The sequence below is a fragment of the Acanthaster planci genome, linkage group LG02 (assembly GCF_054643075.1).
Source record: "Acanthaster planci isolate LZ-2023a linkage group LG02, COTS_SCS, whole genome shotgun sequence".
Classification (NCBI taxonomy): Eukaryota; Metazoa; Echinodermata; class Asteroidea; order Valvatida; family Acanthasteridae; genus Acanthaster; species Acanthaster planci.
This window is the reverse complement of record NC_141778.1, coordinates 6,747,970-6,773,690: the sequence shown is the minus strand read 5'-3', so window position 1 is coordinate 6,773,690 and position 25,721 is coordinate 6,747,970. Positions and strand designations below refer to the sequence as shown.

Sequence of the window (25,721 nt, the reverse complement as noted above, 5' to 3'; positions counted from 1 at the left end):
AAAACTTGGAAATCTCTGGCCTGTCAGGCCCTCGAAAAATGGCTTGTAGGGTCCATACACATCCACATAGCACCTGATATGACAGACACCGTACTTATTCATGTATTTGAAAGTGCAGGGCACTCCCTCTGTCTAACCCTGATGAAGGTGTTTATGAAATCCTTTCCCACCAACAGTATCTGCTGTGGTATAGAATCCACAACCAGTCGCCTGAGGCATGAACATTACATAGCTCTTATAATAGCCAACAAAAAGAATAGAAATAGCCGTTTTCTGGTTTTCCAAATCATACAGACTTTATTCAGTCAAAACTCTTCAATACAATGTACATTTGTACACACCGTTTCAAAACAGGAAGGCATCTTTAGAATTACTTAAAGATTAAAAAAATAGATAGGGTTAGATTTTCATTATCGGTGAAGCATATCATACACAGCAGTCCAAACAAGGACTGGGAAAAAAATACAGAAAGATTTTCCCTAGTCTCTCTGAAAAGAGAGATATGGTGATTGATACTGGGTGAAGGATTGATATTTGGGAAGCTTCAAAAGGTAAATATGTTTGCATATTGCTACTGGAGTTTTTTTTCCCAGGAAAATGAATGTTTCCTGAAGTCACATTGGCTCTCGTCTTTTTCACTTGCACCTTTACATTGTGCCCCAGCAGAACCTGTTCCACACGTACGTGTCATTGGAACATGCAATGAATATGTTCTTTCAATGCTTTGTGCACAACCATGCAAGGGCACCAGATAATCCAATAGACACAGCAGGCACTGCACTTAGACCGGTGCAAAAACCCAAGGCCTAGAACAAGATCGGTGCACCATTAACTCTTATGCCAACGACCAAGTGCACACAAGTTTTGAAAGTTTTAGTGTCTCTCGTGGTGAACCTTCAAACTAGCATAATGTTGAGACTGGAGTAAACTGGGAACTCAATTTGAATTCCTTAATGGAATGTTTTTATGGGAACACAACACATTGGCTATTCCGTATAGCATAGCCGAGAATGTGTTGGAAACAAGGGTGGTTCCCATTTGAAGTGAGGTTCCCTGTTCCTAATGAAACATTTCCTGAACAGGATTTTCCAGCAGTTGGATCCGAGAGTCTCTTCATGCAAAATGCAATCATGGAACTGGGATGGTTGGCCCCTACTTTTAAGACGATTTCAGGGGAAAAAATATATCCCATCATATTTGAGTAGGCATCACCACAGGAGAACGGGGATATTTCATCGTTGACTCACTACTGCGGGACATCCAGGTTAAGGACTTTCGTGGGAGGGATCTCCAGTTCTTGGTTGACCTTCGAATTGATGTACTGGTGGAGGAGCATGCGCAGCTCTGCGTTCTGTTGACGTAGAGAATCTGTCTCGGTGATCAGCTTGGCACGCTGGTTGAGAACATCACTGGCCAGAGAGATAACAGGGAAGTCATCCAGGAAAACAAGGTTAGTTTTGGAACTAAATACAAGTGACACAGGACGTAATACAATAGGCAATGCCTCCAGTTTATAGAGGTTTCGCCGTGTGACTGTAATAAACTGAAGCAAAATCAGCTGAAAAGTTTGGTGTGCTTTTACTGCTCATCTGCTCATCATGCATGACAGGGAAACACTGTATAAAATGACTAATGTATGCTTCAAGATAGTGCTGTGAAATTTGATATAATTCACATGGACAAACAGCCTGAAAACCTGATTACGTACTGTCTACATATGTGTACATACTCTGGACTGAAATGCTGGAATGTGGCTGTAGGATTGTGATCAGGGCATGAAGATGAAAAATATTCCACAAACCGTGCACCCATCAAATGGTTGTAACAACAACAAAGCAGAAATGTAACTTTTCATGGCTTTTCATAACTAACAAGCCAAGGCAAACTTCTCTCTGAAATGCCTTTTTGTATGTGAATGTTGAGCTAGATTTTGCAGACAGCACAAAATAGTTATAAAACGGAGACAATTTTGGGGTAAAAAACATCCAGAGCAATTTGAACGGAAGTGGCAAGCTTAGAAATGGAATTTGGATGTATGGAAGGTTTCTGACCTTTAGAAACCACCAGTGAATTGGTTTTGAGTTTCTTTGAAAATGGGCTCACACAGGCCCTGTGCATGCAGGCGGTCATTTCAGTGGCCTCCTAATCCTAAAGGATCTAAGGATACCTGTATTTTTCAAGGCCATCCAGCAGGGCTTTCCATACTTTCTCCTGTTTCTCAGACAGAACCGACGGGAAACTAGCCCAATAAGCTGCATCCTCACTAAGATAACAAAAATTAGGGAAAAAATGGAGTCACGCTTAAACAGGTAAACACACCCATCCTTGTTTCACATGCCTAGTGTGGACATTACTCTGTTCTCCTGCCAAAAGCTCGGTGAAAATAATGTTCCTTTTTATCTCCCACTGTGATAACTCCTTCAAGCTAGGTTTTTCAGGATGATTTCCCAAATGGTTTCCCCCTCGTAATCGTGACCACAAGATGCCTTTGAAGCAGCTGTTTAAGAAAGGGAAAAACACTGTGTGCACATGTGTGAGTCCACACAATGTGTTCCAAGCCTATATTATGTGGACTTCTCGTTTAGAGGTCCACACAATGTATGCCATATGCTTGCAGTTAACCCCCAATAGCATCAATTTCTAGACTGAATTTTCAAAACAAAACCACAAGTTTCATTCCACAGCAATAGGTTTAAACGGCAACAGCAAATTGACAATACAAATCATTTTGATAGTCTGAGAACTCACCTGTCGTCTCGCTCCTCCCCAGATATGATGCGGAATGTCTGGAATTTGACCTTTTCTCTATTGAGAGATAAGGAAACAATGAAAACCGGTGATAAAACACAATACAAATAATGACAGCTTACATGTATGGTCTCAATAAATTGTGACTGAATTTTACAAGAATAATTTACGGACTTCTTTTTCAGGTGTACAGCTGACAGCTACTCAGACTCAGAAGGAAAAACTCTTGCTAATTCCTGAAATTTTTTCTCACGTTTTTAGATTCATTCCAGACTTCTTTCATTCACTACAATGGCTACCATCCTTCCATATGAGTTACAAATTTACATATATTAAAGAGATATCCCCAGTTACAAATGAATGCATTCCTAAGGACATCATCAGTTACGTTCTCAATATTACTTCGGCTCCAATTAAATTCCAAACACTTTTAGAGTCCAAATCAAGCTGGCTTCATCATCAGCATACTTTGTCGGCTTGCTGTGTTGGTTGACAAACTCCCTCAGTGCCTTTGCCACGTCGTTTGGATGGATCAGCTCAGGAGCATCAGAGCGGACCGATCGGATGGAGCCGGCCGTTTCCTCTTGCCCTCCTGTCACCTCCAGGATCTCAGCATTCTCTCCCTCTTCAAACTCATCCTGGGAAGACACAAGAGGACACGGCTAGATTATGGCAGAAACCCTCTGCAGCGAGAACACCATACTGTATGACATAATCGCCTCTGTTTAACTACATGAGAACCATCAGAGCCCAAAGCGAACCTAAACATTTAGCTTATTAAGAATCTAATTAGGTAGGCTGTGGAAAGGCTCCAGTTCATATTCAACATTAACAAAATAAGTGCCCACAGTGACGTGATCAGAAGATATCATGACACATCAACATGCAAGTTACTTGCTGCATCATTTCATGTGATGATTATTCCAATCATTCAACAAATTGTGTGCATGTGAACAAATACAAACAATAGTCATGGTAGATAAAGGTTACAGTTGCAAAAAGTACTGTAGGACATTTGTTGTCATATTTTGTATCAATTCGCAGTGATTTAAACTATCAAAACCCTTCACACCCATTCACTTTAAGTAGAATGCATGAGAGGGACTGTTGATTGCATTGTGTTAAATGGGAATTCATTTCAGTACTGAATCAACAGTATCATTTGTTAGCAGCAAATTTTTTGATGTACAAATGTTGAAAAAAATGATCAACGAGTCCACAACTTTTTTGTCTAAATCAACATGATCAACACACAGTCTCCAATTCCATGCAGCGTTCATTTCTGGCCTGACCACTATTTGGCTGATTCCTCCCATGTACATACCTGTTCAATATCCTCCGCCCCCTCGGGGGCCTGCCCCGCCTCAGTCGTCGAGGGTTGGGCTACCTGTGATGCTGTGTGGTGTGACAGGGCCTGGGCGTCAGTATCACCGTCATCAGTCACTGCCTGCATAACACAGTATCACTACATGCTAGTCAGGTAGCACTCTACAGAGGTGAAGCACCACAGCCTGGACAAGCCTATCGTGATTCATGAAGAATCTGTCCAAGCTCCACAATGAGTTTGTAACTTTTGGCTCCGTGTACATGAGTGTCATACTTTTTTAACCAGAGCTCTTCAGGCATGTTATTGAATTAAATGTAGCCCACTCTTTATTCACCTTGGCATCCATCACTGACATTGCCACTGACAGCAATACTGATGTTATATTAGGAGTTTTTTTCTACAAAATCATACCTGTGAAAGGTTCACCTTCAGTAATTCTGTGACTGTATGCATGGTCTTCCCTCCAGCCCAACACAATGCTCAAATCTCAAATGTTTACTGTGCTGTATCATAAAACTTAATACATAAACAGCATATCGCCTGTAACAGCAAGTCAATGTTGTATAGTCAGACCCCACTAGACCTAGTCAGACCCCACTAGACCATCATAAGTACCCCACTAGACCATCATAAGTACCCCACTAGACCATCATAGGTACCCCACTAGACCATCATAGGTACCCCACTAGACCATCATAAGTGCCCCACATGACCATCATAAGTACCCCACTAGACCATCATAAGTACCCCACTAGACCAACATCGGTACCCCACTAGACCATCATAAATACCCCACTAGACCATCATAAGTACCCCACTAGACCATCATAAGTATCCCACTAGACCATCATAAGTACCCCACTAGACCAACATAGGTACCCCACTAGACCATCATAAATACCCCACTACACCATCATAAGTACCCCACTAGACCATCATAAGTACCCCACTAGACCATCATAAGTACCCCACTAGACCATCATAAGTATCCCACTAGACCATCATAAGTACCCCACTAGACCAACATAGGTACCCCACTAGACCATCATAAATACCCCACTAGACCATCATAAGTACCCCACTAGACCATCATAAGTACCCCACTAGACCATCATAAGTACCCCACTAGACCATCATAAGTACCCCACTAGACCATCATAAGTACCCCACTAGACCATCACAAGATCAACATGGGACCTCCAGTCTGGATTCAAGTCACAAGCTATTCAAACGAACTGCAACAAAAGCATTCATTGGTCAATGCATGCATGTTACCCCGTCACGCTTGACTGGTCCTGTGAATGGTCACTGTAGTAAACTGCTCAGTTTATATCAACCAGAACAAGTTCTGTGTTTTTCTGAATCAGTACCTGTTTTTCAGTATCCACAGTGAAGGGAGCATCGACAGCTTTCTCCTCTGCCGTTTGGCCTTCGCCTGCCGGCGCTTCCGCCAGCGTCTGATACTTGATGAAGAAGTTGGCTAGCTTATGGACGTCCTCCTCTGTCTCAACGCCCAGAGCCTGTGGGCCAGGGAGAGAACATGTTGAAATTGGACAGAGGGGGGCTTTACGGACTAGCCGTTTGGGTATGTAACTCCTGATTATCTGGGCTGGATTAATTGTTCCATCAGTCCACAGGCCCTCGGCACCATGTCTGCAGGCCCTAAGCACCAGTGTTTTAGGCCCTATCCTGCCCAGGCACCAGCACCAATTTCATGAGCACTGGAGCCTCCCAGTTGATGGTGATACTAAGCTGTTGTTTCAATTAAGCTTTCCAAAAATTGAAAATTCAGTAAATGGTCCAAAACGGTCCAAACATATATGTATTTTTCAGGCCCACTGTGGTATTTTCGTGTGCCCTCAAATTTTTCATGGGGGTGCCCTAATTTTTCATGGGCCTTAGGCATAGTGACTACTATCGCTATTGGATAATCTGGTGCTAGCAATTATACGATTGTTGGTTCGAATCCAGCAGTAGGTTATACTGGACCTTCGGCAAGAAACTTTACTGCCACAGACCAGATGCACTAGCAGATGCACAATAATTCAGTGTGTTAGGATTTAATTGTGATTGATTGAAAACTTCAGTTTCAGCACAAAGTGAATTACCCCAAAGATGGCGTCCAGCTTCATGAGATTTCTCTCGTCTTTCTCCAGTGGCGCAAGAAGGGTGTTCAGCTTGGACTCTACAAGGAAACCCTGCCAGAAAATAAAGCATGCACAAACAGAGTCAGTGTATCACTTCTTTCATAATTATAAACTGAATGCTTCATCTTACAGTTAAAAAAAAAGTAGTTGTATTGACAGACTGAAAAAGGAGTCAGGTTGGCATAGTGATTCTTTCCTCGCCTTCCACCTCTGCAGTCCAGGTTCAAATCCCGGCTCTGTCCACATGTGGATCAGGTTTTCAGTCCCTACCTGACTCCGTGGGTTTTACCCAGAATATTCCTCTAGGGTTTTCCTCCCACCTCTACAACTGTAACCCGCTTCTCACTGTCTCCTCAACAGGTTTCTTCAGGCTTGGTGTCGTTACCAGAAATGATTAACAAAACGAGTAACTTAACCCTTACAAACATGTCCCATGGTAATCTTATAACACTCGGGACATAATTACCACAAGACATTTTCGTAGGGGTGGTCTTCACTAATTCATCATAAAAGCAAGCTAGAAAATGTAATGAGACATTACACTAAAACATGGTGTGCATTCAACTGTTTGAATCACACAGGTCATGTCACACATGGTCATTCAATACCTGAACAGCCTTTAACCCGTTCACACCTAAGGATGGGCTAACATAATCTGCCAATCTATATTTGCAGACGTGGTTGAGAGGTTGCACAGTCAGATCCACTCTGAGCCCTTACTGGGAGACATGTACACATTTGTTTCAAATACACACATCAGCGAAGTCTGTGGAGGCAGAGCATGTGTTGAACATCAATGTGACTTTTGTACTTAACATGCTTATTGTCTCAGTTTGTGGCAGATATCAAGTGCCAAAGAGTGTTGCAAAATGGGAGGTTGCGATAAAAGTGTCGCACAAAAAATCTGGTTCAAAAGACTTTCATGAGTCTTTGTTTGCGGTCTTTGGCTGCATTTGAAATCTTGGCTACAATATCTTGCCTTGGTGAAAAGTTAAGTTCTTCAGTCCAAAGCAATACCATTTCCAAGTGGTTCAACAGTGAAATACACATCCTCAGTGTCAGGTCCTTGGTCAGTGTCAGGTCCTTGGTCAGTGTCAGGTCCTCAGTGTTAGGTCCTTGGTCAGTGTCAGGTCCTCAGTGTTAGGTCCTTGGTCAGTGTCAGGTCCTCAGTGCTAGGTCCTTGGTCAGTGTCAGGTCCTCAGTGTTAGGTCCTTGGTCAGTGTCAGGTCCTCAGTGTTAGGTCCTTGGTCAGTGTCAGGTCCTCAGTGTTAGGTCCTTGGTCAGTGTCAGGTCCTCAGTATTAGGTCCTCTTACCGATTCATCACACAGCAGTTCCAGCACCCTCTTGATTGTCTTCACTGAGATTTTTGTCTTCTCTCCCTCCTCCTCAACAGGGGCCCTGCCGTCCTCGCCTGACTGAGGACCATCTGGCTGTGAATCCACCACTGTCTCTTCATCCCCCTGGACGCTGGTCTCCGTGGACATGACCTCTCTGAGGACATCGTGTGCCGAGGTGGCTTTGGCCTCTTGTTGGCTCTTCTGGCTGCGGATGGGTCCCACGTTGTCCATGAACCATCTAGTTGATAGCAACGTGAGCCCACAAAGTTAAACAAGGTCAAATTAAACTTTGTGGAGACTTCATCCTTTTCCCCTTATATCTTTATGCCAGACAAAGGTAAAAAATTTACTAATTGTAAAAACCAGACTTACACAAGTATAAGTGCCTTTTAACATCAACACTTTCATCAACTGTTGGTGTGGCCATATTCAGGTCCCTATTCACATAATCAAAAGCCTAAACAGTTAGACCATGCTGTCTAGATTTCTGACTTGACTCCAACAATATCAAACATGTCAGACTAAGAAATGATCCGAACAGCAACATGGCTAAGGGACCATCTCAAAAATCGTCCAGGACAAGTTGCAGACAAGTTGTGGGTGACAACACTGACATCCCTCATAAGAAGCCCTGCATTTGTCCAGGACGAGTTCTGGGAGAATTTTTTTTATTAGCAACTTGTCAACCTTGAATTGGTCTTTATGTTTGGCCTCTGCACACATAACAGTTGGCTCCATATGACTATTACAGTTTATTTCTAGTACCATAGACACACCTGACATCCTTGACTGCCCATTTTGGCCCCAAATACAAACCAAAGTTGGAGCTTAAGTAAACAAACTAATTGCTTCATTGCAGGACAATTGCTGGCAGGATGGTTAAGCATGCCACAACTTATCCCACAACAATGTCTGCAACTTGTCCACAACTTATCCCTGACGAATTTGGAGATGACTCATAAAGCGTAGGTTACAATCCCTTACGTTTTTTTTTAGAGACCAATATTTCTTGCAAAGGAAGAACGACATAAACATAAGCTCCATGTACACACGTGTCTGTGTTTCCACATGATGACAGTGAACAGAGGATTGGCTTTTCAACTGCTGAAGTTGAAGCTTGCCATGTATGACTCACGTATCTTGGGGTGTCTTCCATGACATGCCGAGCTGCTGTTGGGTTATGATGCGGTCCTGCTCCAGACACCTGCTGGCTAGTTCCTTGACTTCCTCCTCGTTCATGCACCATATGTCATGGAACTTTCTGGTGTCAGTTGCCTGGAAGTGCCTGCAAGGACAATACGTACAGCACTGAATTCAATGCTGGGTATTCCTGCTAGGAACCATCTGTGCAAATCAAAAGCTTTGCAGTACAGCAAATGGTGTGTTTGTTGTGTGTTAACTCTGGCCATACCATACCAGTTGAAATGATGGCACAGATTGGAGGAACAATATTGCACTAGGCTGCTCTCAGCAGTAGTACCAATTAACTGCCAATTCTGAGAAAGTGTAAGCTAGTCCAATTGAATAATCTCATGGCGGCTCGCAGGTTGTTTCTCTGTATGCCATTTGGCAACAGGAAATAGTTGACTGTGGAGGTATCTCCTCTGACTACTGTTATATTTCATTTGGGGAGCCTTTACATCCAAGTGGAGTTGAGATAACATTAGAGGATGCCGGGACCCATGGGAGACAGGATACCATGCAGACACAAAATGCTCAGTTACAAGAGACTCAATCCTTACAGCAAACAAGAAACGTTCCAGTAACTTTGCAATGAAAACTTATTTCAATTCAGAAGATCAGTGATTGAAGTACAGAATGGTGGCAAGGGCAAAAGTTGTCATGTATAGTTGGATCATGAATTTACAGCACTTAGCATGTAAACCGTCCAGTTACAAATTGGTAAGTAGCCTTTTGGTTTTACATAGACTTACTTGGATTTTTTCTGGAGTTCCTTGAACTGTTCCGTGATGCGTTTGTAGTCATCGGCTAGACCCTGATTCTCCTCCCGATATTGCTTCTCCTGCTTGGACAGCTTGACTTTCAGATTGTTCATAACATCCTGGAGTCTGACCCAGCCAAACAAATAAAAAGTGATTTAACTTCACCCTGAAACATGTGTGCCATGGCAAGGAGACAAAAAAGACGATCACAGACGGAACTACTGATCTTGACTGTCGTCAGAGTGACAGATATTAGGTCCTGTCCCATTTACATCTGTTAGTAATGTGTGACAATTTTAGTGGCCACAGGTCCCCCTTGGATGAATCTTCCCATTGCTGGCAATCGTGAGCACTTTTTTTCGCAAAAGTCAACCGCATTCCTGGTTTTGGACGACAAAAATCAAATTTCTTTTCAAATTCCTCTAAAATGCTCCAGCACACACCTTGTGATCTTGCGTTTCTGCTGGGATTTGGTGATGGTGTTTTCCTCGTCGCGTTTCTTGAGGACCTGAAAGTTGTACTCCAGTTTTTCTTGGTTCAGCTGGTATGTCGCTTTCATCTGCTGAAGTTGCTGCTCTAAAACCTGTAAACAAAATGGAACAAAACTGGGGAGGTAAAAACATTGGGTGAAAAGGCACAATACAAAAAGTCTTGTGGGCCCTGCATTGTAAGACGGTTCAAAGGTAATTTTGGCCTAAAAACTACTGATAAATGTGAAACTGTTCCCTTTTTAATAGACCGTAAAGGAATCTCCAAACTTGAACGTGTAAACACTCCTGATACTTTAGGTAAAACTTTTAGGTCGAACAATGAAAGCAAAATCTTCAAGGCAACATGAATATCTGCTGAAGTACATGTATTTAAAGACTTGGAAAAGATAATTTTATTCTGGAATGAGGAAGGTAAAGGATGACCTATGCACAAAGAAGATTTACTCAGACAGTGAATGGAACCAATAATTATTTTGTTACATGCATGGGACGGACCATTTTAACAAAATGGTAGCTTACTGGGAATCATACTACTTTCTTGTGTCTTATATTTTAAAATGGCGGCATCCATGCAATAATGGCGGCTGGATTTAAAAATTGTTTCCTCTTGTTTCCGTTTGTTGTAGCAGTGGTGGAGAGAGGACAACAAGAGTTGTCTCAATAAATATCCAGGTAATCACATGAGAATTATACATGTCATGTATACAGACATGTAACTCAGTCATTGTTTGTGTGCCAGTATCAAGAAACGTGTTTACAGGATGGACCCTAACAGAGCTTAACCTTAACAGAGGCCAACCCTAACGGAGGCCGACCCTAACCATGGGATTATTCTCTTAAATCTCTTCATGTAATAGGTGGATCATCGACCACAAGTCACTGAATTATTTGCTCTATTCAATGGTACCAGTTGAATGGAACTTCATTTTAAACGACGAGTAAGAAAGAGAAAAATAATGTAGGGACAGCAACCAGTCTATTTCACAATGCATGATACTACCAGTGGGTGGTGCTCCAGACAGACATGAGTCTGTTTTGCAAACTGGCTGACAATAATACGTGAGGACTGTTACAGTAAAGGCTTTATGCAGGTAAGATCAGATGGTCAAATAAATAATGAAAGTTTCACATTCATGTAATGGTAAGACTAATTTAATTCGCCGACAGATGATATGTTTGATTCCATAACTGCATAAGGCAAAGGTGAGTGGAATGGAATATATCATCTGTCACCGAATTAATTTATTCTTTCCAATGTGAAGGTGAAACATTCATTACTTGTATAGTAACCATCGCCCGTGTTGTAGTTGAGTCCATCATAAGTCCCTGCAGTCACAAGTCCTTTCACAAGGCCAGGCACAGGTAAACGATGAACAACAACAAAAAAATGATTTCGTCACAGTTCATTTGAAGAAAAACTGACTTGGCTTAGTATAGTGCGGCTTGTGATGCACTTGCAAAGACTTTTGACGGAATCAACTACACCAACCACAGTGTAGTGTAACTAAACTCTTGGTCCCAATCCAGTCTTGAGCCAACAGAGGCTAACCCCAAGCTGCACGGCACCCCACCTGTACGTCTGTCTCCAGCTTGATCTTCACCATGTTGTACTCGTCGGCATCCTGGATGCGCAGGTGCTGCAGTTGCTTGTCGTACTCCTCCACCCGCCGCTCCCGCTGTCTCATGTACTCCAGCTCTTGCTCGCCCCGCCCCGTCAGTGCCTGCTCCCACTTGCGACGGCTATTGTCCAGCAGCTCGCCACGCTCCGTCTCAAAGGATTTCTGGCCAGACATGAAAAAAGACAGAGAGATTTCAGAATGGAGACCAACTATGGGTAATTAATTCAAGTACAAACTAGGGTTCAAATGTTGGCCACTCGTTTCTTACTAATGCACATATGCAATACACTCTAATTTGAACGATCTTATTTTTTTAGTCAAATGACTTTTGCAAAATCTTGTCACATTTTGCCGTCGGTTTCATCTCTTGCTGCTTTCACGGCCCATGCCCTCTCACAAAAATAATTTCCAAGTCACTGGTTCTCTCTGTTCCCACCAAAACCTAATACATGACTGACAACCAGCGATAGAGCCATGAAATGGTGTCTAGTTCCAAAGAGTCTGCTTAACCAGTCCAACAATGCATTATTTGATTCACGTAAACTGAAACTGTGGTTAAGTACAGTTGATGTTTAAACTTGCCTGTGATAGAAAAAACAACTCCATATGTTTACAACAGACTGTGTATGTGCACACAGTGCAACCGCTAAGGGGAATTCAAGGCCTTTTACATAATCCCAGCTTCAGTTTTGTCTACAGCTATAAACTCGCTTTAAATTTCCCAAAGCTGGAACCAACTGAAAACATTCCAAATTTTGGCCACTTCATATAGGACAATCTTTGGGATCATGGGCAGAACACAGTTGCATTATTAGGAGTCTCAATTCTGAGGTTTTTAATGCATCACCAGAAAGCATAGAGCCGAAGATGGACAAAACGTCAAGATTTGTTAAACTGCATTAGTGTGTTGGATTCATGGCAAGTGTGCATGGTTTGGCAGGCGTACATGTACATGTATGATGCAAAGCACTGATGACTATGACTAACTTTCAGCTGAATGTGTACAATGGCATGTATTCACAAAGGAGCCAGAAATGATGCCACAATGATTTTCTGTGTCTCTCCATTTTGTTTTATGGACTGAGCTGCAGACTACATTCAGAAGGGCACTCTACAGAAGAGGAAAATTAAGCATGACAACTGGTGAGAAAAGGGCGGACAGTACAAACTAACCTCAATCTGGGTGAGTTCATCTCGGTAGGCTTTGGTCAGGTTCTTCACCTGTTCTTCCATTCGGTCAATCATCAGATCGATATCCTCGGCTTGCTTCTTCAAATCCTTCACATACTGGTCATCTTTACTCTTAAGCTCCTACAAAAGAAAAAAAAATCATGAAACAGAATATGAGCTTTTGATTACGCTGTAACTGGTCGGAGTACTCCCAGCTTTTAAAACATTGTTCTCACATTAAAATAGCGATATGAAGTGTTTTAAAACTGTCCCCATTGGTGCAAAACACATTTTCCTAATTATGAAGCTGTGAGATTTCCAGCGACAGTTTCCAAAGTCAAGAGCATGACTTCACAGTGTTACTTACTACATTTCAAAAAATCATGCTGTTGATTTATATAAGTAATATGGCATGGATGTGTTATTGTTGTGTACATACATGTACACTGTATGTAGAGATTTCTGTTACACTGCCCATCTGAGAGGAAATTTTCCCTGGGGTTAAGTGTGCTTTTGCTATGTTTGCTGCTTAATGGCTTAACTCTGTGATCAAGAATTGTTCGTTAAACAGCACTATGAAATTTGGCCCAGAGTTTTGCGATGCATGATGTGCGGGAGACATCTTTGGGGCTACTCAGTCATACCATCTGGAAATCATTGATGAGTTTGTTCTTCTCATCAATCATGGCCTCCGACAGTGACTTCTGTTGTTTCAGCAGGTCGTGTAGTTCCATGGGTAGGTCCCTACTGTTAGCCTGCTCCCACTTTTTGGTGATCTCGTCAAAGCGCTCCATGCCTGCTTTGGCTTCTGCTTCCAGCTTCTCATTCCTTCCAGTGGATAAAAAAATTCAAATTCTCAGTTTGATGGTGGGCGTGCAATTTTGCAACTACATTCAAAGACGCCACTGATGGATGCTGAGACCAATTTAGCCAGACACATGCTATTCTTGAAGGTGAGAGTCTAAAGCACATGTACACAACTGTTTAGTGCATTTGTGACAGCAAATGTTATGTAATCCATGTGCGAGCCGATTAGATGCTTGTACTAAGGATCTTAGATGAACTTGAGGCTGTGGAGTGGTCAGAAGCAGTCAGCTGACGGTCTGACGGTACCACAATAGACATTGCCTGATAAGTCACAAAGCAGAGGTTAAGGGTCATACTTCCCACAAAACTAACTTCTGAATCTGTGCACACATTATTAGAGTTCCTTTTCCCAAAGTTGCATTCATCTCTGATTTGGACTGGGTCTTGAGCTCAGTGACCAATTTTAAACATCCATCATGTTTATTGCTGTAACCAGGGTAACTGAGAGGAATTTTGGCCTGAAATTTGCAAACTTTTACAGCAGACACTGGAGCTGTACGGAGCCACAAGACCTAGGCTTGGACTACCAAACTCAAGACACTGAAGACTGAAGCTTGACCAAGATTTGAAAAACATGTACAGTAAAGGTATTTCTTATAAAGTAAACAATAAAGAGTTGTGCCAAAACTATTAGGGCTTTGTGATGAAAGTAACAGCGAGTGTTCTACAAACTATCTGCTGATAAAGACAAGTTTCAAAGAGGAAACTATCAAATGCACCTCTGTCTCTGGATTTCTTCTTCCTCAGTCCGTCTGTGGGCCTCCCTGGCATCGGCTGCAACTCGCACGTTGGTCACAAGCTCTGACCCATCTGATTCAAGTTTAGTCAGGCGCTGCCGTTTGTAAGCAAAATACAATGATGTTTGAAAATACATGTACTTGTAGAAAAGCAGGGACAAAAATTCCATTTACCAGGAATTCTCAGTCTTGTGCTGTAATCTATACACAAGGATTAATTTCAAAGACCTGTTTAATGGAGAACCAGTGGTATGGTTTATTACAAATGGTCATGTGACTGTTGCAAAAACTGATGGGACCACGACATCCAGATGGACACTGATAAATCATTTTCCGCACTAGATACTGTAGGTAGCATGCTACAATTAAGCCACAAGTATTAACATCTTCAAAGTAAATGTTTAACACCCTTGGGTGCGAAGTTAAAACTGCAGTCAATACTCACCTGTCTGCTGTCTTCTATCTGCCGTTTGCTCTTGCTTTGTTCTTCCTTATCTTCTTTCTTCAAAGAGCTGGGATCTTCTCCCAGGGCTTCCCTGAGTGGAAGTATGTGTAAAACAACTCTCATTAATCTGTTTATTTTGTAAGGATTGCGTATAATAGTCAGGATGCTTACCCAAATACTGGTAACTGAATATGGATGACTCTTAACTGAGGCAGCCAAACGGTTGTCTGACAATTGATGTAACTTCTTTAATAAGCGCATTGTTACTATAGGATTCTGCTTAAAATAAGCAAATTTTAGGTCCCTATCCTTTGTTCTTCATTGTTTTCATTCCTGATTATACAAGGTTCCTGTTACAACAAGGTCATCTGCCGAGTCTGAAGGACCTCTTATTAATGAGGCTCGACTCTACATGTACATCTATAAAACTAGGAGTACATACATGGAGCACGGAAAGCAAATGAACTGTGGCTTGTATCACTTTTTGTTCACTTGAAGATTTCAAGTCCTCTGTTGAGACAACTCGACCGTTCATGTGTCAACATGACAGAGTTTGGGCTATTTAACACAGATTGCTGATCACTGTTTGGGCAAATTTGCATGTGTTGTGTTATGTTGTGACTTGACTTATCGAGCATGGCATGCATAGGGACCCGGTGATGCAGCATGCATAAGACTGGTGGACAGCACATCGGCCACAATGGCGATACACCATGTATGGTGGCAGGGTTCACAGCCCATGACGCACAGGTGTCTCATCACCTGCACACGATGATCAGTTGCTAGTCTGCCAGTACGGGAGACAGTAAATCTTATTAGATTTACACCTCTTATGTTTAGCCTACCTTCGCCTGTGATGGTGTTTTGTTAAACATGTTAAAGGATCCAGGAATTGAATTCTTCTTAGAATCACTTTTTGTGTATCTCTGTACTTTTCTTCCATGTATGAAGACTGTTTGACATCTTTTTTAGGTTACGTGAACTGAACGGTGCACTTTTTCAAACATGAAAAATTGACCAAGCATTTCTGGACAAGTGATGGTGCTTTTGCTTTGATGTAAATCCAGGAAGACATGGTTCAGGTTGCACGTTTTCATGCTCAAATTGTGGACAACAAATTTGCTATGTGGGAACATTTCCGTGAAAAGGATTTTTTGCTGGATTATTGCCATATACTTACACATAGTGTGTTGATGCTTGTTGACACGAGTATAATGTTGGTCAAGTCATCCCTGAGTCATGTTGTCCCCGGGTCAACTTGTTCCAGAGTCAACTTTCTTTTTTCCTTCTTTTATTGGGACTTTTTTATTCTGTTTATTTTATTTAAGTTATTCATTTTTATTTGATTTAATAATAATTTATTAGATAGGACTGAATTTTCTCTTTTCAAAGTGTGCAGGATCTGAAAAGAGCCAGTTGGTTTGATGATTCAGTCTTTCTTGGTCCGTCTTGACATCATAACAAATGCCAGAGGTACCACACAAGAAGCCATCGCTTTCGGATGCAGATCGCTGAAATCTTGACTTGACTTGATAGCTTGCATCTTCCAAGGCTTGGCTTGATCTCCACGTTTAGCACCATTTCATAGACTTTGACAGGATTCTGAGTGGATTACAGCCAACCAATCAAATTAGAGACGAATTGAGGGTGAAAATGAGCCCTGGAGAAATTTGCTTGACAAGTATATTGCGTCCCAACGTCCCCAGCACAGTTGTAGGCCCGTACGCCACATCTAAAGCTGCCGTGAAGCACCGCCTTTGTCGGCGAAACGTCAAAAAGGTAGCCGTGCGCACTGAGCCTTGCCGCTCAGATAAAGGCTGTGGCTGACTTGGAGTGATGTGGAACCCCAATTATACCAAAATTGATCGATAAGCAACTATTACAAGTAACTTCATTTTACAAGAGCTTTGTTACAAAATACAACTTTAATACAACTCTACAAGATTTCCTTCACTATACACTCTTAAAACAACCCAGTCAAAATGTTTACTGATTTTCCTAGTAAATCAAGCTAACTAAATTCATTTCCACATTACTGATTTCAGTACTGGAAATGACTACTTGACACACATGCTGGAAAATGTGAAATTTAAAGATGTTCAAATAGAGTACCGAAGTTAATACGTCACGTGCACAATTAGTAAGTAAAAGGCATTAGCGCGAGAACCAGCGCGTGAACCAACACGCGTGTATACTCCATTCGTTTGCACTGCACTTTCTGGTTCACAGTGATGTCACACTTCGGTACTCTATTGCTTTGACAATTCAAAGAATAGGCCTACATTGTACGTGTACATGTGCTGTTACATTGGCACACACCAGGAATCAACCTTTTAATAAATATATGTGGCACATCTGGGTCACCGTAGATTCCAAAAGGTGCCAGCCAACTGCGTAGAACGAATGAAAATTGTGAGTACAATGTACTTGTACCAGTACAAGTCTCTGTCTTGTTTTTCATGCTTTTCTACATATGGTTGATGCACCTAAAGAGAAAATTACATGTACAGACAACACTTGTAAGAACTAGTGGGGGACAACTTGACCCGGGGACGATTTGACTTGCGTTTCAATTTTGGGGGACGACTTGACTCAAGGATGACTTTACCCAGGGACGACTGGACCCGTTTCCGTTGACGCTAGCCTCCTTGGCAGTCAATGCAAAATTGCAAGGAAACTGTCCCCCAACTGCTATATATTATAGGCATTTTTGCTACATAAATTGAAAGCTAGAATCAGGAAGTTGGAATGTTGTAAAACAAAGCAAAATATACCAAATATATACTCTATATTACATATTTAAACAGTGCCCTCTATCCAAAATCAGAACGCTAACTAGGCCTAATGCTGGAGCTATATATGCAACCACATGTATGAAGCCAAACCACGGTTCACAACCATGCACAATGCATGACATCTAGATGCTCAACCAACCACACAAACTTCAAGTGTGAAATTTGGCTCCTATGACATTCGGGCTTTATTTTCCTTTAAAAAAAATCTCCCTGCCCACAATTTCGACCCGGGATTCAAACCCACACCCCATGCATCACAAACCATTATGCTATAACCGCTTGACTACTGCAATTCACACAGGTTGAAGGTGTTTTTACTGTTGATATACCGATGAACGGCTGTAACGCGAGTCTAATACACATTGGGCATGCGCAATACAAAGACAACCACCGTGGTTTGGCTTCATACGCATGGTTGCATATACAGTAAAATCTCAGTAAGTCAAAGCTAAGGGGAATGGACAAAAAGTTTGAGTTATCCAACGTTCAAGTTATCTAAAGTTACATGCTCCAGTGCACATGCAACCTTACTGGCTTACGGCAGTTGGCCTGCAAGCCGAGTCGAACACGCAGTGGATTTTAGGCTATCCCTACTGTGCAAGTTTTCCTCAAACATCATCATTAAACATGTTTTTATGTGGTACATTAATAAACAACAAACCAATGAAGTTATGTACCGGCACCTGTGTCTACGTCTTGAGAATTCATTCATTTGCTTTGCTTGATCGGGCTGTTACCGCATAACGCAGCGCGTGGGCCAGTCGGTCAGGGTTTCCGTGCTGGGTTACGTGATACATGTACAAAGCGCTTGAGGGCGCATCATTCGTGCCTGATTTATTTTACAGTTGCGGTGATGCCCACCCAGTGCTTGTCAACGTGACAATGGCAGCCCGTGTGAACATGTTCGGCTCATCAAAGAAAAACCGTGCACGTGACAGTAATGACTCATAATGAAGGCAAGCGTTCTTTCATCACTTTTTATTCATCATTCTTCAGTGTTTTTTCTTTTAATTGGCCTGCCAAAACTTCGAGATATGCGGCTTTAACGGTATTGACGTTTCGACTTACGGATAGTTTATTGTACATAATTAAAGACCTATTCTTTTGTCAGAAATACAAGACATCGAGGTAAACAGAGTTTCGACTAAACAGGCTTCGACTGTACATGTACTGTATATCTCAATGCTGATCAGCTGAGGGCCCGGCCTAGCCGAGATTCAGAATTCTCACCTTCTTGCCATCTCTACTCGCTTTGAAATGCGAATCCTTCGGGCAGCAATACGCTCCTCTGGATCTGTGGAATCCACAGAAGGACCACTGTCCTCTTCTTCGTCATGTCCGTTCATTTTTACCGTGTTTACGCGTTTTTCGTTTGAGCTGAATTACGAAAAGTGCTCATTCCCTGCAGCTGCGGTTGCTAACGTAAAAAATTGTGTATGTTTACATGACAGCCTCTATCAGTGAGTCTATATAAATTGTGCAAAAGAAATTAGGTCAAATGCCAGAAATACTTTAACTTTTAAAAAAACTTTCTGTAGAAGCATATTTAGTAAGATTAGAAAGTATTCTCCCCATGACATGTCGATATCCATATACTTTTTTTAAATAAAATACTCTGAACTTAGTTTTAGTGCCTAAATCATGAAAACCGGGGTGAATTTTTCCCACAATGCACTGCGTCCTTTTGCTGTAGCCAACATGGCGGTGAGTGTTGGTGATCGGTGTTGGTGGCAAAAATATCCGTCGTAATCCTGGATTTTTCTGATTTAAATAAGACCCCAGTGGAAAAAATAAATGAAACACGTATTTACTTACAACATGTTTTGATATCTGCATAGATTTGTTTCACCCTCATTGTTTTTTTGATAAAATCAATTACCGATTTGTGCAGTTACAGCACTAGGCTGGGAACTAGACTGGGAATTTGATAATGCATCAACCATGTCAACAATGCATCAATAAGATTGATGCCACACATATATATGGTTTGTGGGGGATTGTAACTTTGGGGACCCTGTTCCTATAACATAAGGGAGACCTACATTTTAACTTTGGATTCCCCTAGGTGGAAGAATGTGACATGCTCAACAGGCCTATTCCCAGATAACCATCATAACTGTGACTGGTGTCACTCAGGTTAACTCGCCCCCTGACCGACTCGCCCCTTTCCAACTTGCCCCCTTCCAACTCGCCCCCTTCCAACTCGCCCCCTGACCGACTCACCCCTTACCAACTCGCTCAAGCAAGTATGCCTGGCCCAATGTGTAAAAAAAACACCAGAATGGGTCTAACCAACGACGCGACAAGAACGACTCACAGACGGTGATCGATATTTGGACATCACCACTAATCACTTATTTATTCAAATGTCTTACCGCTTCCCACGTCCACTGTCTGATTAGGTTATTATCAAACATACCCTCAGGATCAACAACTTCGAACCCTCCGTCCCATTAATATTTGGGTATGTGACTGAGGTCCGCAGAAGGGCCACAGCTGGGCAGATGTCCCACACACATGATAATACTGAATTGGTTTTACCAATATTCAAAAAAAATATTTTTACCCCAAATTCCACAGAAAGTAAACATCCACCAAGCTTTAAACAGTTTAACTTTCATAATTCTTAACTTTGAGTGCCCGCTACAAACCCCAGAACCTATTTTTACGGGCAGCAATCACCGATTCCATTTCCGACTGATTGTGTTTTGTTTATTAAATGGTGAATGGGCCGTACATATGTGCTTGTCAAACTTACGGGGGGCGAGTTGGCCAGGTTGCGAGTGGGTTAGGGGGCGAGTTTGCAAGAGGCGAGTTGGCTAGGGGGCAAGTCGGTCAGGGGGCAAGTTGGTAAGGGGCAGTCGGCCAGGTGGGCGAGTTGACCTACAATCCTGTGACTGTATGGCTGACATGGCTGATGTTAAAACTTAAAAGAAGACAGGGTTTTGAGTTTTGAGGGAAATTATGAGAGGAAACTGGACGTGTTTTAACAAATGACACGTGGAGTCAAATTTGCATGGCTGGCTTACTTGTATAAAAGTTTTTTCTCACAATTTACAGTTTGAAATTTCCAAAAAATAAGGTCAGGGTAGCTCCACTAAGTGGAGCGTTGGTATTCCTCTTTTACGATTTCTGACGGAATTGTCACACTAACGCTCCATGACATTACATAGAGTAAGATGAAAAAAGTCCCCAACAATTCCAAAGACTCGCCAAAAATACCTCTATCACTACCTCCTGGCTTCCTTAAATGCCAACGTCAAACGGTTGGGGCTTTAATAATATTTCTGACTGCAAAATCTGTCAAAATCCGACCGTTTTGCTTGACACACGCACGGCACTTGAACTTTTCCCTGCCTCCACGCATTCAAACACGGGCATGTAGTTTTTCTGGCCATTAACTCTGTAAATGAACATGGTCCCCCAATGACGTATACATGAGCTTGCTTTACGTGGTCTGGACACAAGACTTGTTGATCGTGACCTTTGTGTTCCCTACCAATGAGTGTTTTATGATACCAAATGCGTTGCACATGCAGCGAGCAGAGGCCTGCACGTGCAACGCATTTGGCACCATGAAACAGTCTCTGAGTTGCGATGTGCATCCTGACTGATGATCATTCATGTTTTCAAAAAGGTAGTCATGGCAGTGGGTTTTTACTGTGACCTGATAGGCCTACTGATTTGTTTTGTGTTTTTCTCCATGCCCACATTGTAATCAAATGTAGTTTTGGGGGTATGTTTGGGACAGACCTATGCGCATGTTATGTCCATGGCTTACGCATTTTACCACGACAGTTATCTGGTTCCGTGCCTTCTTTGTCATCATGAGTTTGTATTTCAGTAGACTCTCATTATAAAGAATACTACTATAACTAAATACTCTTATGAAGAACAGATTTCGAGATCCTAATTTCTTAAAGCCTCAAATTTATTTTTGTTTTTGCATTCCTCTTATAACAAAGTCCCGGTTATAACAAAGTAATTTGTCTGGTCCGTCTAACTGAGTTATAACGAGTGGACTGTGCAAGGTAGAACTTAGACATGTCAGATCTAGTGCTGCTTCACTCTTTTTTGCAAGAGTTGTCATGAGTGTGGATTGTCTGTCTCCCATCGTTTTGCAGAATCAAGGTGAGGAAGGTAAAGAGAAGCAGAACGTGATGCGGGAGCTGCGCATCCGCAAGCTGTGCCTCAACATCTGTGTGGGAGAGAGCGGTGACAGGCTCACCCGAGCTGCCAAGGTGCTGGAGCAGCTGACGGGACAGACACCGGTCTTCTCAAAAGGTGACAGCTTTAGTCCTGGTCACTAAAAATTCTGGGCCATTTTTGCCATTGAGACTTCCCAAAAATCTCCTTCAAATAAAGCCTTCACAAGGAAGACATTTTCTAACTTTTTTCCTTGAATCTATTTTTTAAATTGAAAATGTAATAAAAAATTATTTAAAATAAAATGGTGCCAGACATGTTATGACCAGAGCGTATTCTAATCCTCCCTTTTAATTTCTTTGCAGTGTGGCACAAAAATTATGTTGAACCATAAATTTTAAATAATTTGTCAAAGGTGGAAGTTGATAGTAACTTCTTATGAAGTTTCATTTCATTGCTTCTGTTTCTACAATTAAGTTCATAGAATAAAGAGTTTTCATCAGTGCTTTCAAGTAACTGTTGCAAACTCACGAATAAAGTCAGTTTTCCACATGCCAGTGGCTGACTCTATATATTTTTAAGTGGCACCAAATCCAGTGTCTAGCAGTAGTTAGAAGAGATACATCTTCCTCATTCCTGCAAGATTTAGGAAGATTCAGCTCAAGTGTATTTTGAAGACTCTTGCACGGTTAACCTTGGCCTTTTCAAAAAAGAAGTGAAAAGGCCAGCTGTGTTCATTTGCACATTGGTTCAGGCCGTGGTAAGAACCTGTTATCATTGGTCCTGCTTTCATTGTAATGTGCTAGAGTAACTCTCTTCTGGCAACCCACTGCTATCACGTCATTTTACCAGTGTTACTAATGGAAGAGAACACTGCTATTTTGCATTCTTCTGTTAAGTAGATGTACATCTTTGCCATTCACTGTTTTCAGTACAAAGAGTAAACCATCGGCACGTTGTAACGAAAATCAGTTGTTTAATGCTGACTTTGAAATTGTACAGAACGAGAAGCTTCTTATCCACAGACATCGTTTCAAACAGTTCCTTCGGAGAGTGTCATAGAATCCCCCTTTCTTGCCCCACCTCTCCCTCATCCCCCACCCCTCCCCCCAAAACCCTCCAGAGCACCAAGTACATGTACGTAGTGTTTAGCGTTAGTGGTTACATGCGTGAGTGGGCTTCATGTCATGCATGTTGGTGGTGTTGTTCTCTTGTCTGATGGCATCTTTTTCTCACGATTGCTGACCTGATAATTTTAGCCCGCTACACCGTGCGATCCTTCGGAATCCGCAGGAACGAGAAGATTGCTGTGCACTGCACTGTCCGTGGCTCCAAGGCTGAAGAAATCCTGGAGAAGGGGCTCAAGGTAATGTTACTGCTTAATGCAACAGTTTACGACAGCTTTTAACCACTGGTGCATTCTGTTACAGTTAAACCAAGGATTGGCTTAATCCCAACCATCCTCAATCCTCCAAAATCCTGGGACGGTTTGGGAGGATTTTGGAGGAGTGAGGCAGTGGCCACCCCATCCGTGGAACAGTTTCAAGAAATATCGGAGGATTTGGAAGGATTGAGGCATTATACAATTTTTTGCATAGACGCAGTGAGATGATTTTGAAGGACTGAGGATGTGTCCAAGCCAAAAGGGCCTAAGGGTTAGAGTTAAAGAATATGTGACTTCTGACAGGACCTGTGATATGCCCGCAGGGACTCGTGAGGATTTGTGGTGGACTCAACTACCTTTCTGGTGTCTGTACATAAAACACAGGGGTCTGTCTGATTTTGCTCTCTGTTTTTTCCACTCATCCACAGGTGCGTGAGTACGAGCTGAGGAAGGGCAACTTTTCCAAGACGGGCAACTTTGGCTTTGGCATCCAGGAGCACATCGACCTGGGCATCAAGTACGACCCCAGCATCGGCATCTATGGCATGGACTTCTACGTGGTGCTGGGCCGGCCAGGCTTCAACGTCCGACACAAGCGGCGCAAGCAGGGTCGCATCGGGGCCAAGCATCGCGTCTCCAAGGAGGAGGCCATGAAGTGGTTCCAGCAGAAGGTGAGAATTAGACCATGGATAAACTTAAGTCGTGAATGGGCTATAATGATTTCGAAAGTGGGGTTAACTTCACTTGTTGGATTTGAGACTAGAATTAAAGCAATGGAATGTGATTTTATGACACATCTGTGTCTGTTTACTCTGAGGAGTAATTTCAAATTTGTGATGAAACATACCTTAGTGTCATAAGCTAAACTTTCAAAAATATTGAAAGCGAGGGTTAGAAGAACGCATGCTAGTCATAAAATAGTCTGGTACCATTACATTTAATAGTTCACAGCTTAAAAATTTGAGAGAGCAAGATTGATTTTGAAAGGGAGATTGGCTCCCTTGTGAATAAGTATTTAGCTGAGTGTGGTTGATAAATCTTAAAGTTCGGCATGTTTGGCTGCTTCAATTGGAAATGCATTATTGCACAAGTTACCAGACTCCATAGGTACCTGTGTTATTTTCAGTCATACTTAACTAATTTGGACATGGCCTTCCAGTGTACATGTACAACAAAGTGACTTGAAAGTGGCTCTGCCTACTAAGGATGGGAATTTACGTTTAATTTGAAAATCGTTTTTTCCCCTGTAAAACGTCTTACCCTTGCCATGGTGTCATTGAAAACTTTAAACACAGCAAATTATGTACAATGTAAATAGTTGACACAAATTTCCGATACGACGGAGCAGTAAAGTGTTCTGAAAATCAGATTACATTTTACAGGCATCGTTTACGGTAAAAATGGATACCAGATTGCATCCATCCAAACCTCAAACCTCTAACAAGGGGTGGCTCCATTTAAACATTGGGGAAAATCTGTAAATGGATATGAAACTTTCTTCATTTAAACGTGTAAAAATCCCACCCGAAATGCCTACATGTACATGTGACTCATTTGGCGCGACGTTTCACATTACGTTGTATATCAAAAAATTTTTATATCAATCATGTGTGAATACTTTGAAAGCTAATTTTTCTTCATTTTTTCCCCCAAATTTGAAGAAGTTGAAAGCTCTGATAAGAGTGAAGTTAAATCTTTTGCAGAGATGTCGTGTAATTCCCAGTGTCCCATGTTTCATTTCTCATTCACGCATTGAACAATTTATGCCAAAATCTGAATACAGTTTGTCAAAGGAGAATTCTATTGGCCCTCATCAACAATTGTAGGTAATCTTGAGGGGGAGGGTTGGCATTTCAACAAATTGTGGGCAAGATTATTGACATTAGGTCTATTTTTGTTCGATTTCTTTTCTCCAGTATGACGGCATCCTGCTACCAGGCAAATAAACACCAGCCCAATTACCACCACCACACTAGCAACCGGCATCCAAGCAAACACAGTTTTACGTCGGACATTTGTACAGAAGTAGACACTTTGAAGACTCAAAGCATTTCCTCATGTCTTGATAATAAATGCAAGAAGTGAACAGTTAACAGTCAGTGTGGACTCACTTGTGGGTTTGTTTGCAGTGTGTCTGTTAGTCCATGACCTATTTTAAGCAGTGCATAAGGTTTGTCTTTCCCAATCTTTTTATGGAGGTCACGGTTGACATTAACCCTAACACTCCTCAATCCTTCACCTGTTGGAGGACTGAGGAGTGTTAGAGTTAAGCCTACAAGCCAGTTCATGTCTTTTTGAATGTGAAATCAATGGGAATTGGATGTCTGGATTCCGGAGCCATTCATAATAAATCCAGCCAAGGTTTTATTCTACTTAAGAAATACAATCGTTTGCCAAGTTGCCGCAAGACTACTTCCATTTGTGTTTGCACCAAGTGTGTCCTCAATTCATCTCAGATGCACCAAAATCTAGCGCTGGCTGGCGTGATAACGGTTGGTGCCCAGTTTAGGTAGTACAAGTCAGTGATTTGCGGCCATTTTGGATATAGTCCTAATCAGGAATCT

The 25,721-nt window shown here is 42.0% G+C and overlaps 2 protein-coding genes across 2 annotated transcripts; one reads left to right on the top strand and one right to left on the bottom strand.

Annotated features, from left to right (window-relative positions):
• Positions 1–269: 269 nt before the first annotated feature.
• On the bottom strand, positions 270–19,075 carry drc1 (dynein regulatory complex subunit 1). The gene is made up of 17 exons (XM_022248817.2): positions 18,858–19,075; positions 14,833–14,923; positions 14,370–14,482; positions 13,428–13,611; positions 12,787–12,924; positions 11,566–11,775; positions 9,947–10,086; positions 9,495–9,629; positions 8,696–8,845; positions 7,537–7,798; positions 6,184–6,273; positions 5,446–5,595; positions 4,073–4,195; positions 3,217–3,386; positions 2,749–2,805; positions 2,168–2,263; positions 270–1,409 (listed from the first exon to the last, which is right to left on the bottom strand). Exons 1-17 carry the CDS (start codon positions 18,971–18,973, stop codon positions 1,247–1,249), a joined length of 2,388 nt encoding a protein of 795 aa, XP_022104509.1. The 5' UTR covers positions 18,974–19,075; the 3' UTR covers positions 270–1,246.
• Positions 19,076–19,257: 182 nt separating this feature from the next.
• On the top strand, positions 19,258–25,256 carry rpl11 (ribosomal protein L11). Its single transcript, XM_022248821.2, has 5 exons — positions 19,258–19,331; positions 21,752–21,911; positions 23,033–23,139; positions 23,586–23,828; positions 25,074–25,256. Exons 1-5 carry the CDS (start codon positions 19,269–19,271, stop codon positions 25,101–25,103), a joined length of 603 nt encoding a protein of 200 aa, XP_022104513.2. The 5' UTR covers positions 19,258–19,268; the 3' UTR covers positions 25,104–25,256.
• The last annotated feature ends 465 nt before the right edge of the window (positions 25,257–25,721 follow it).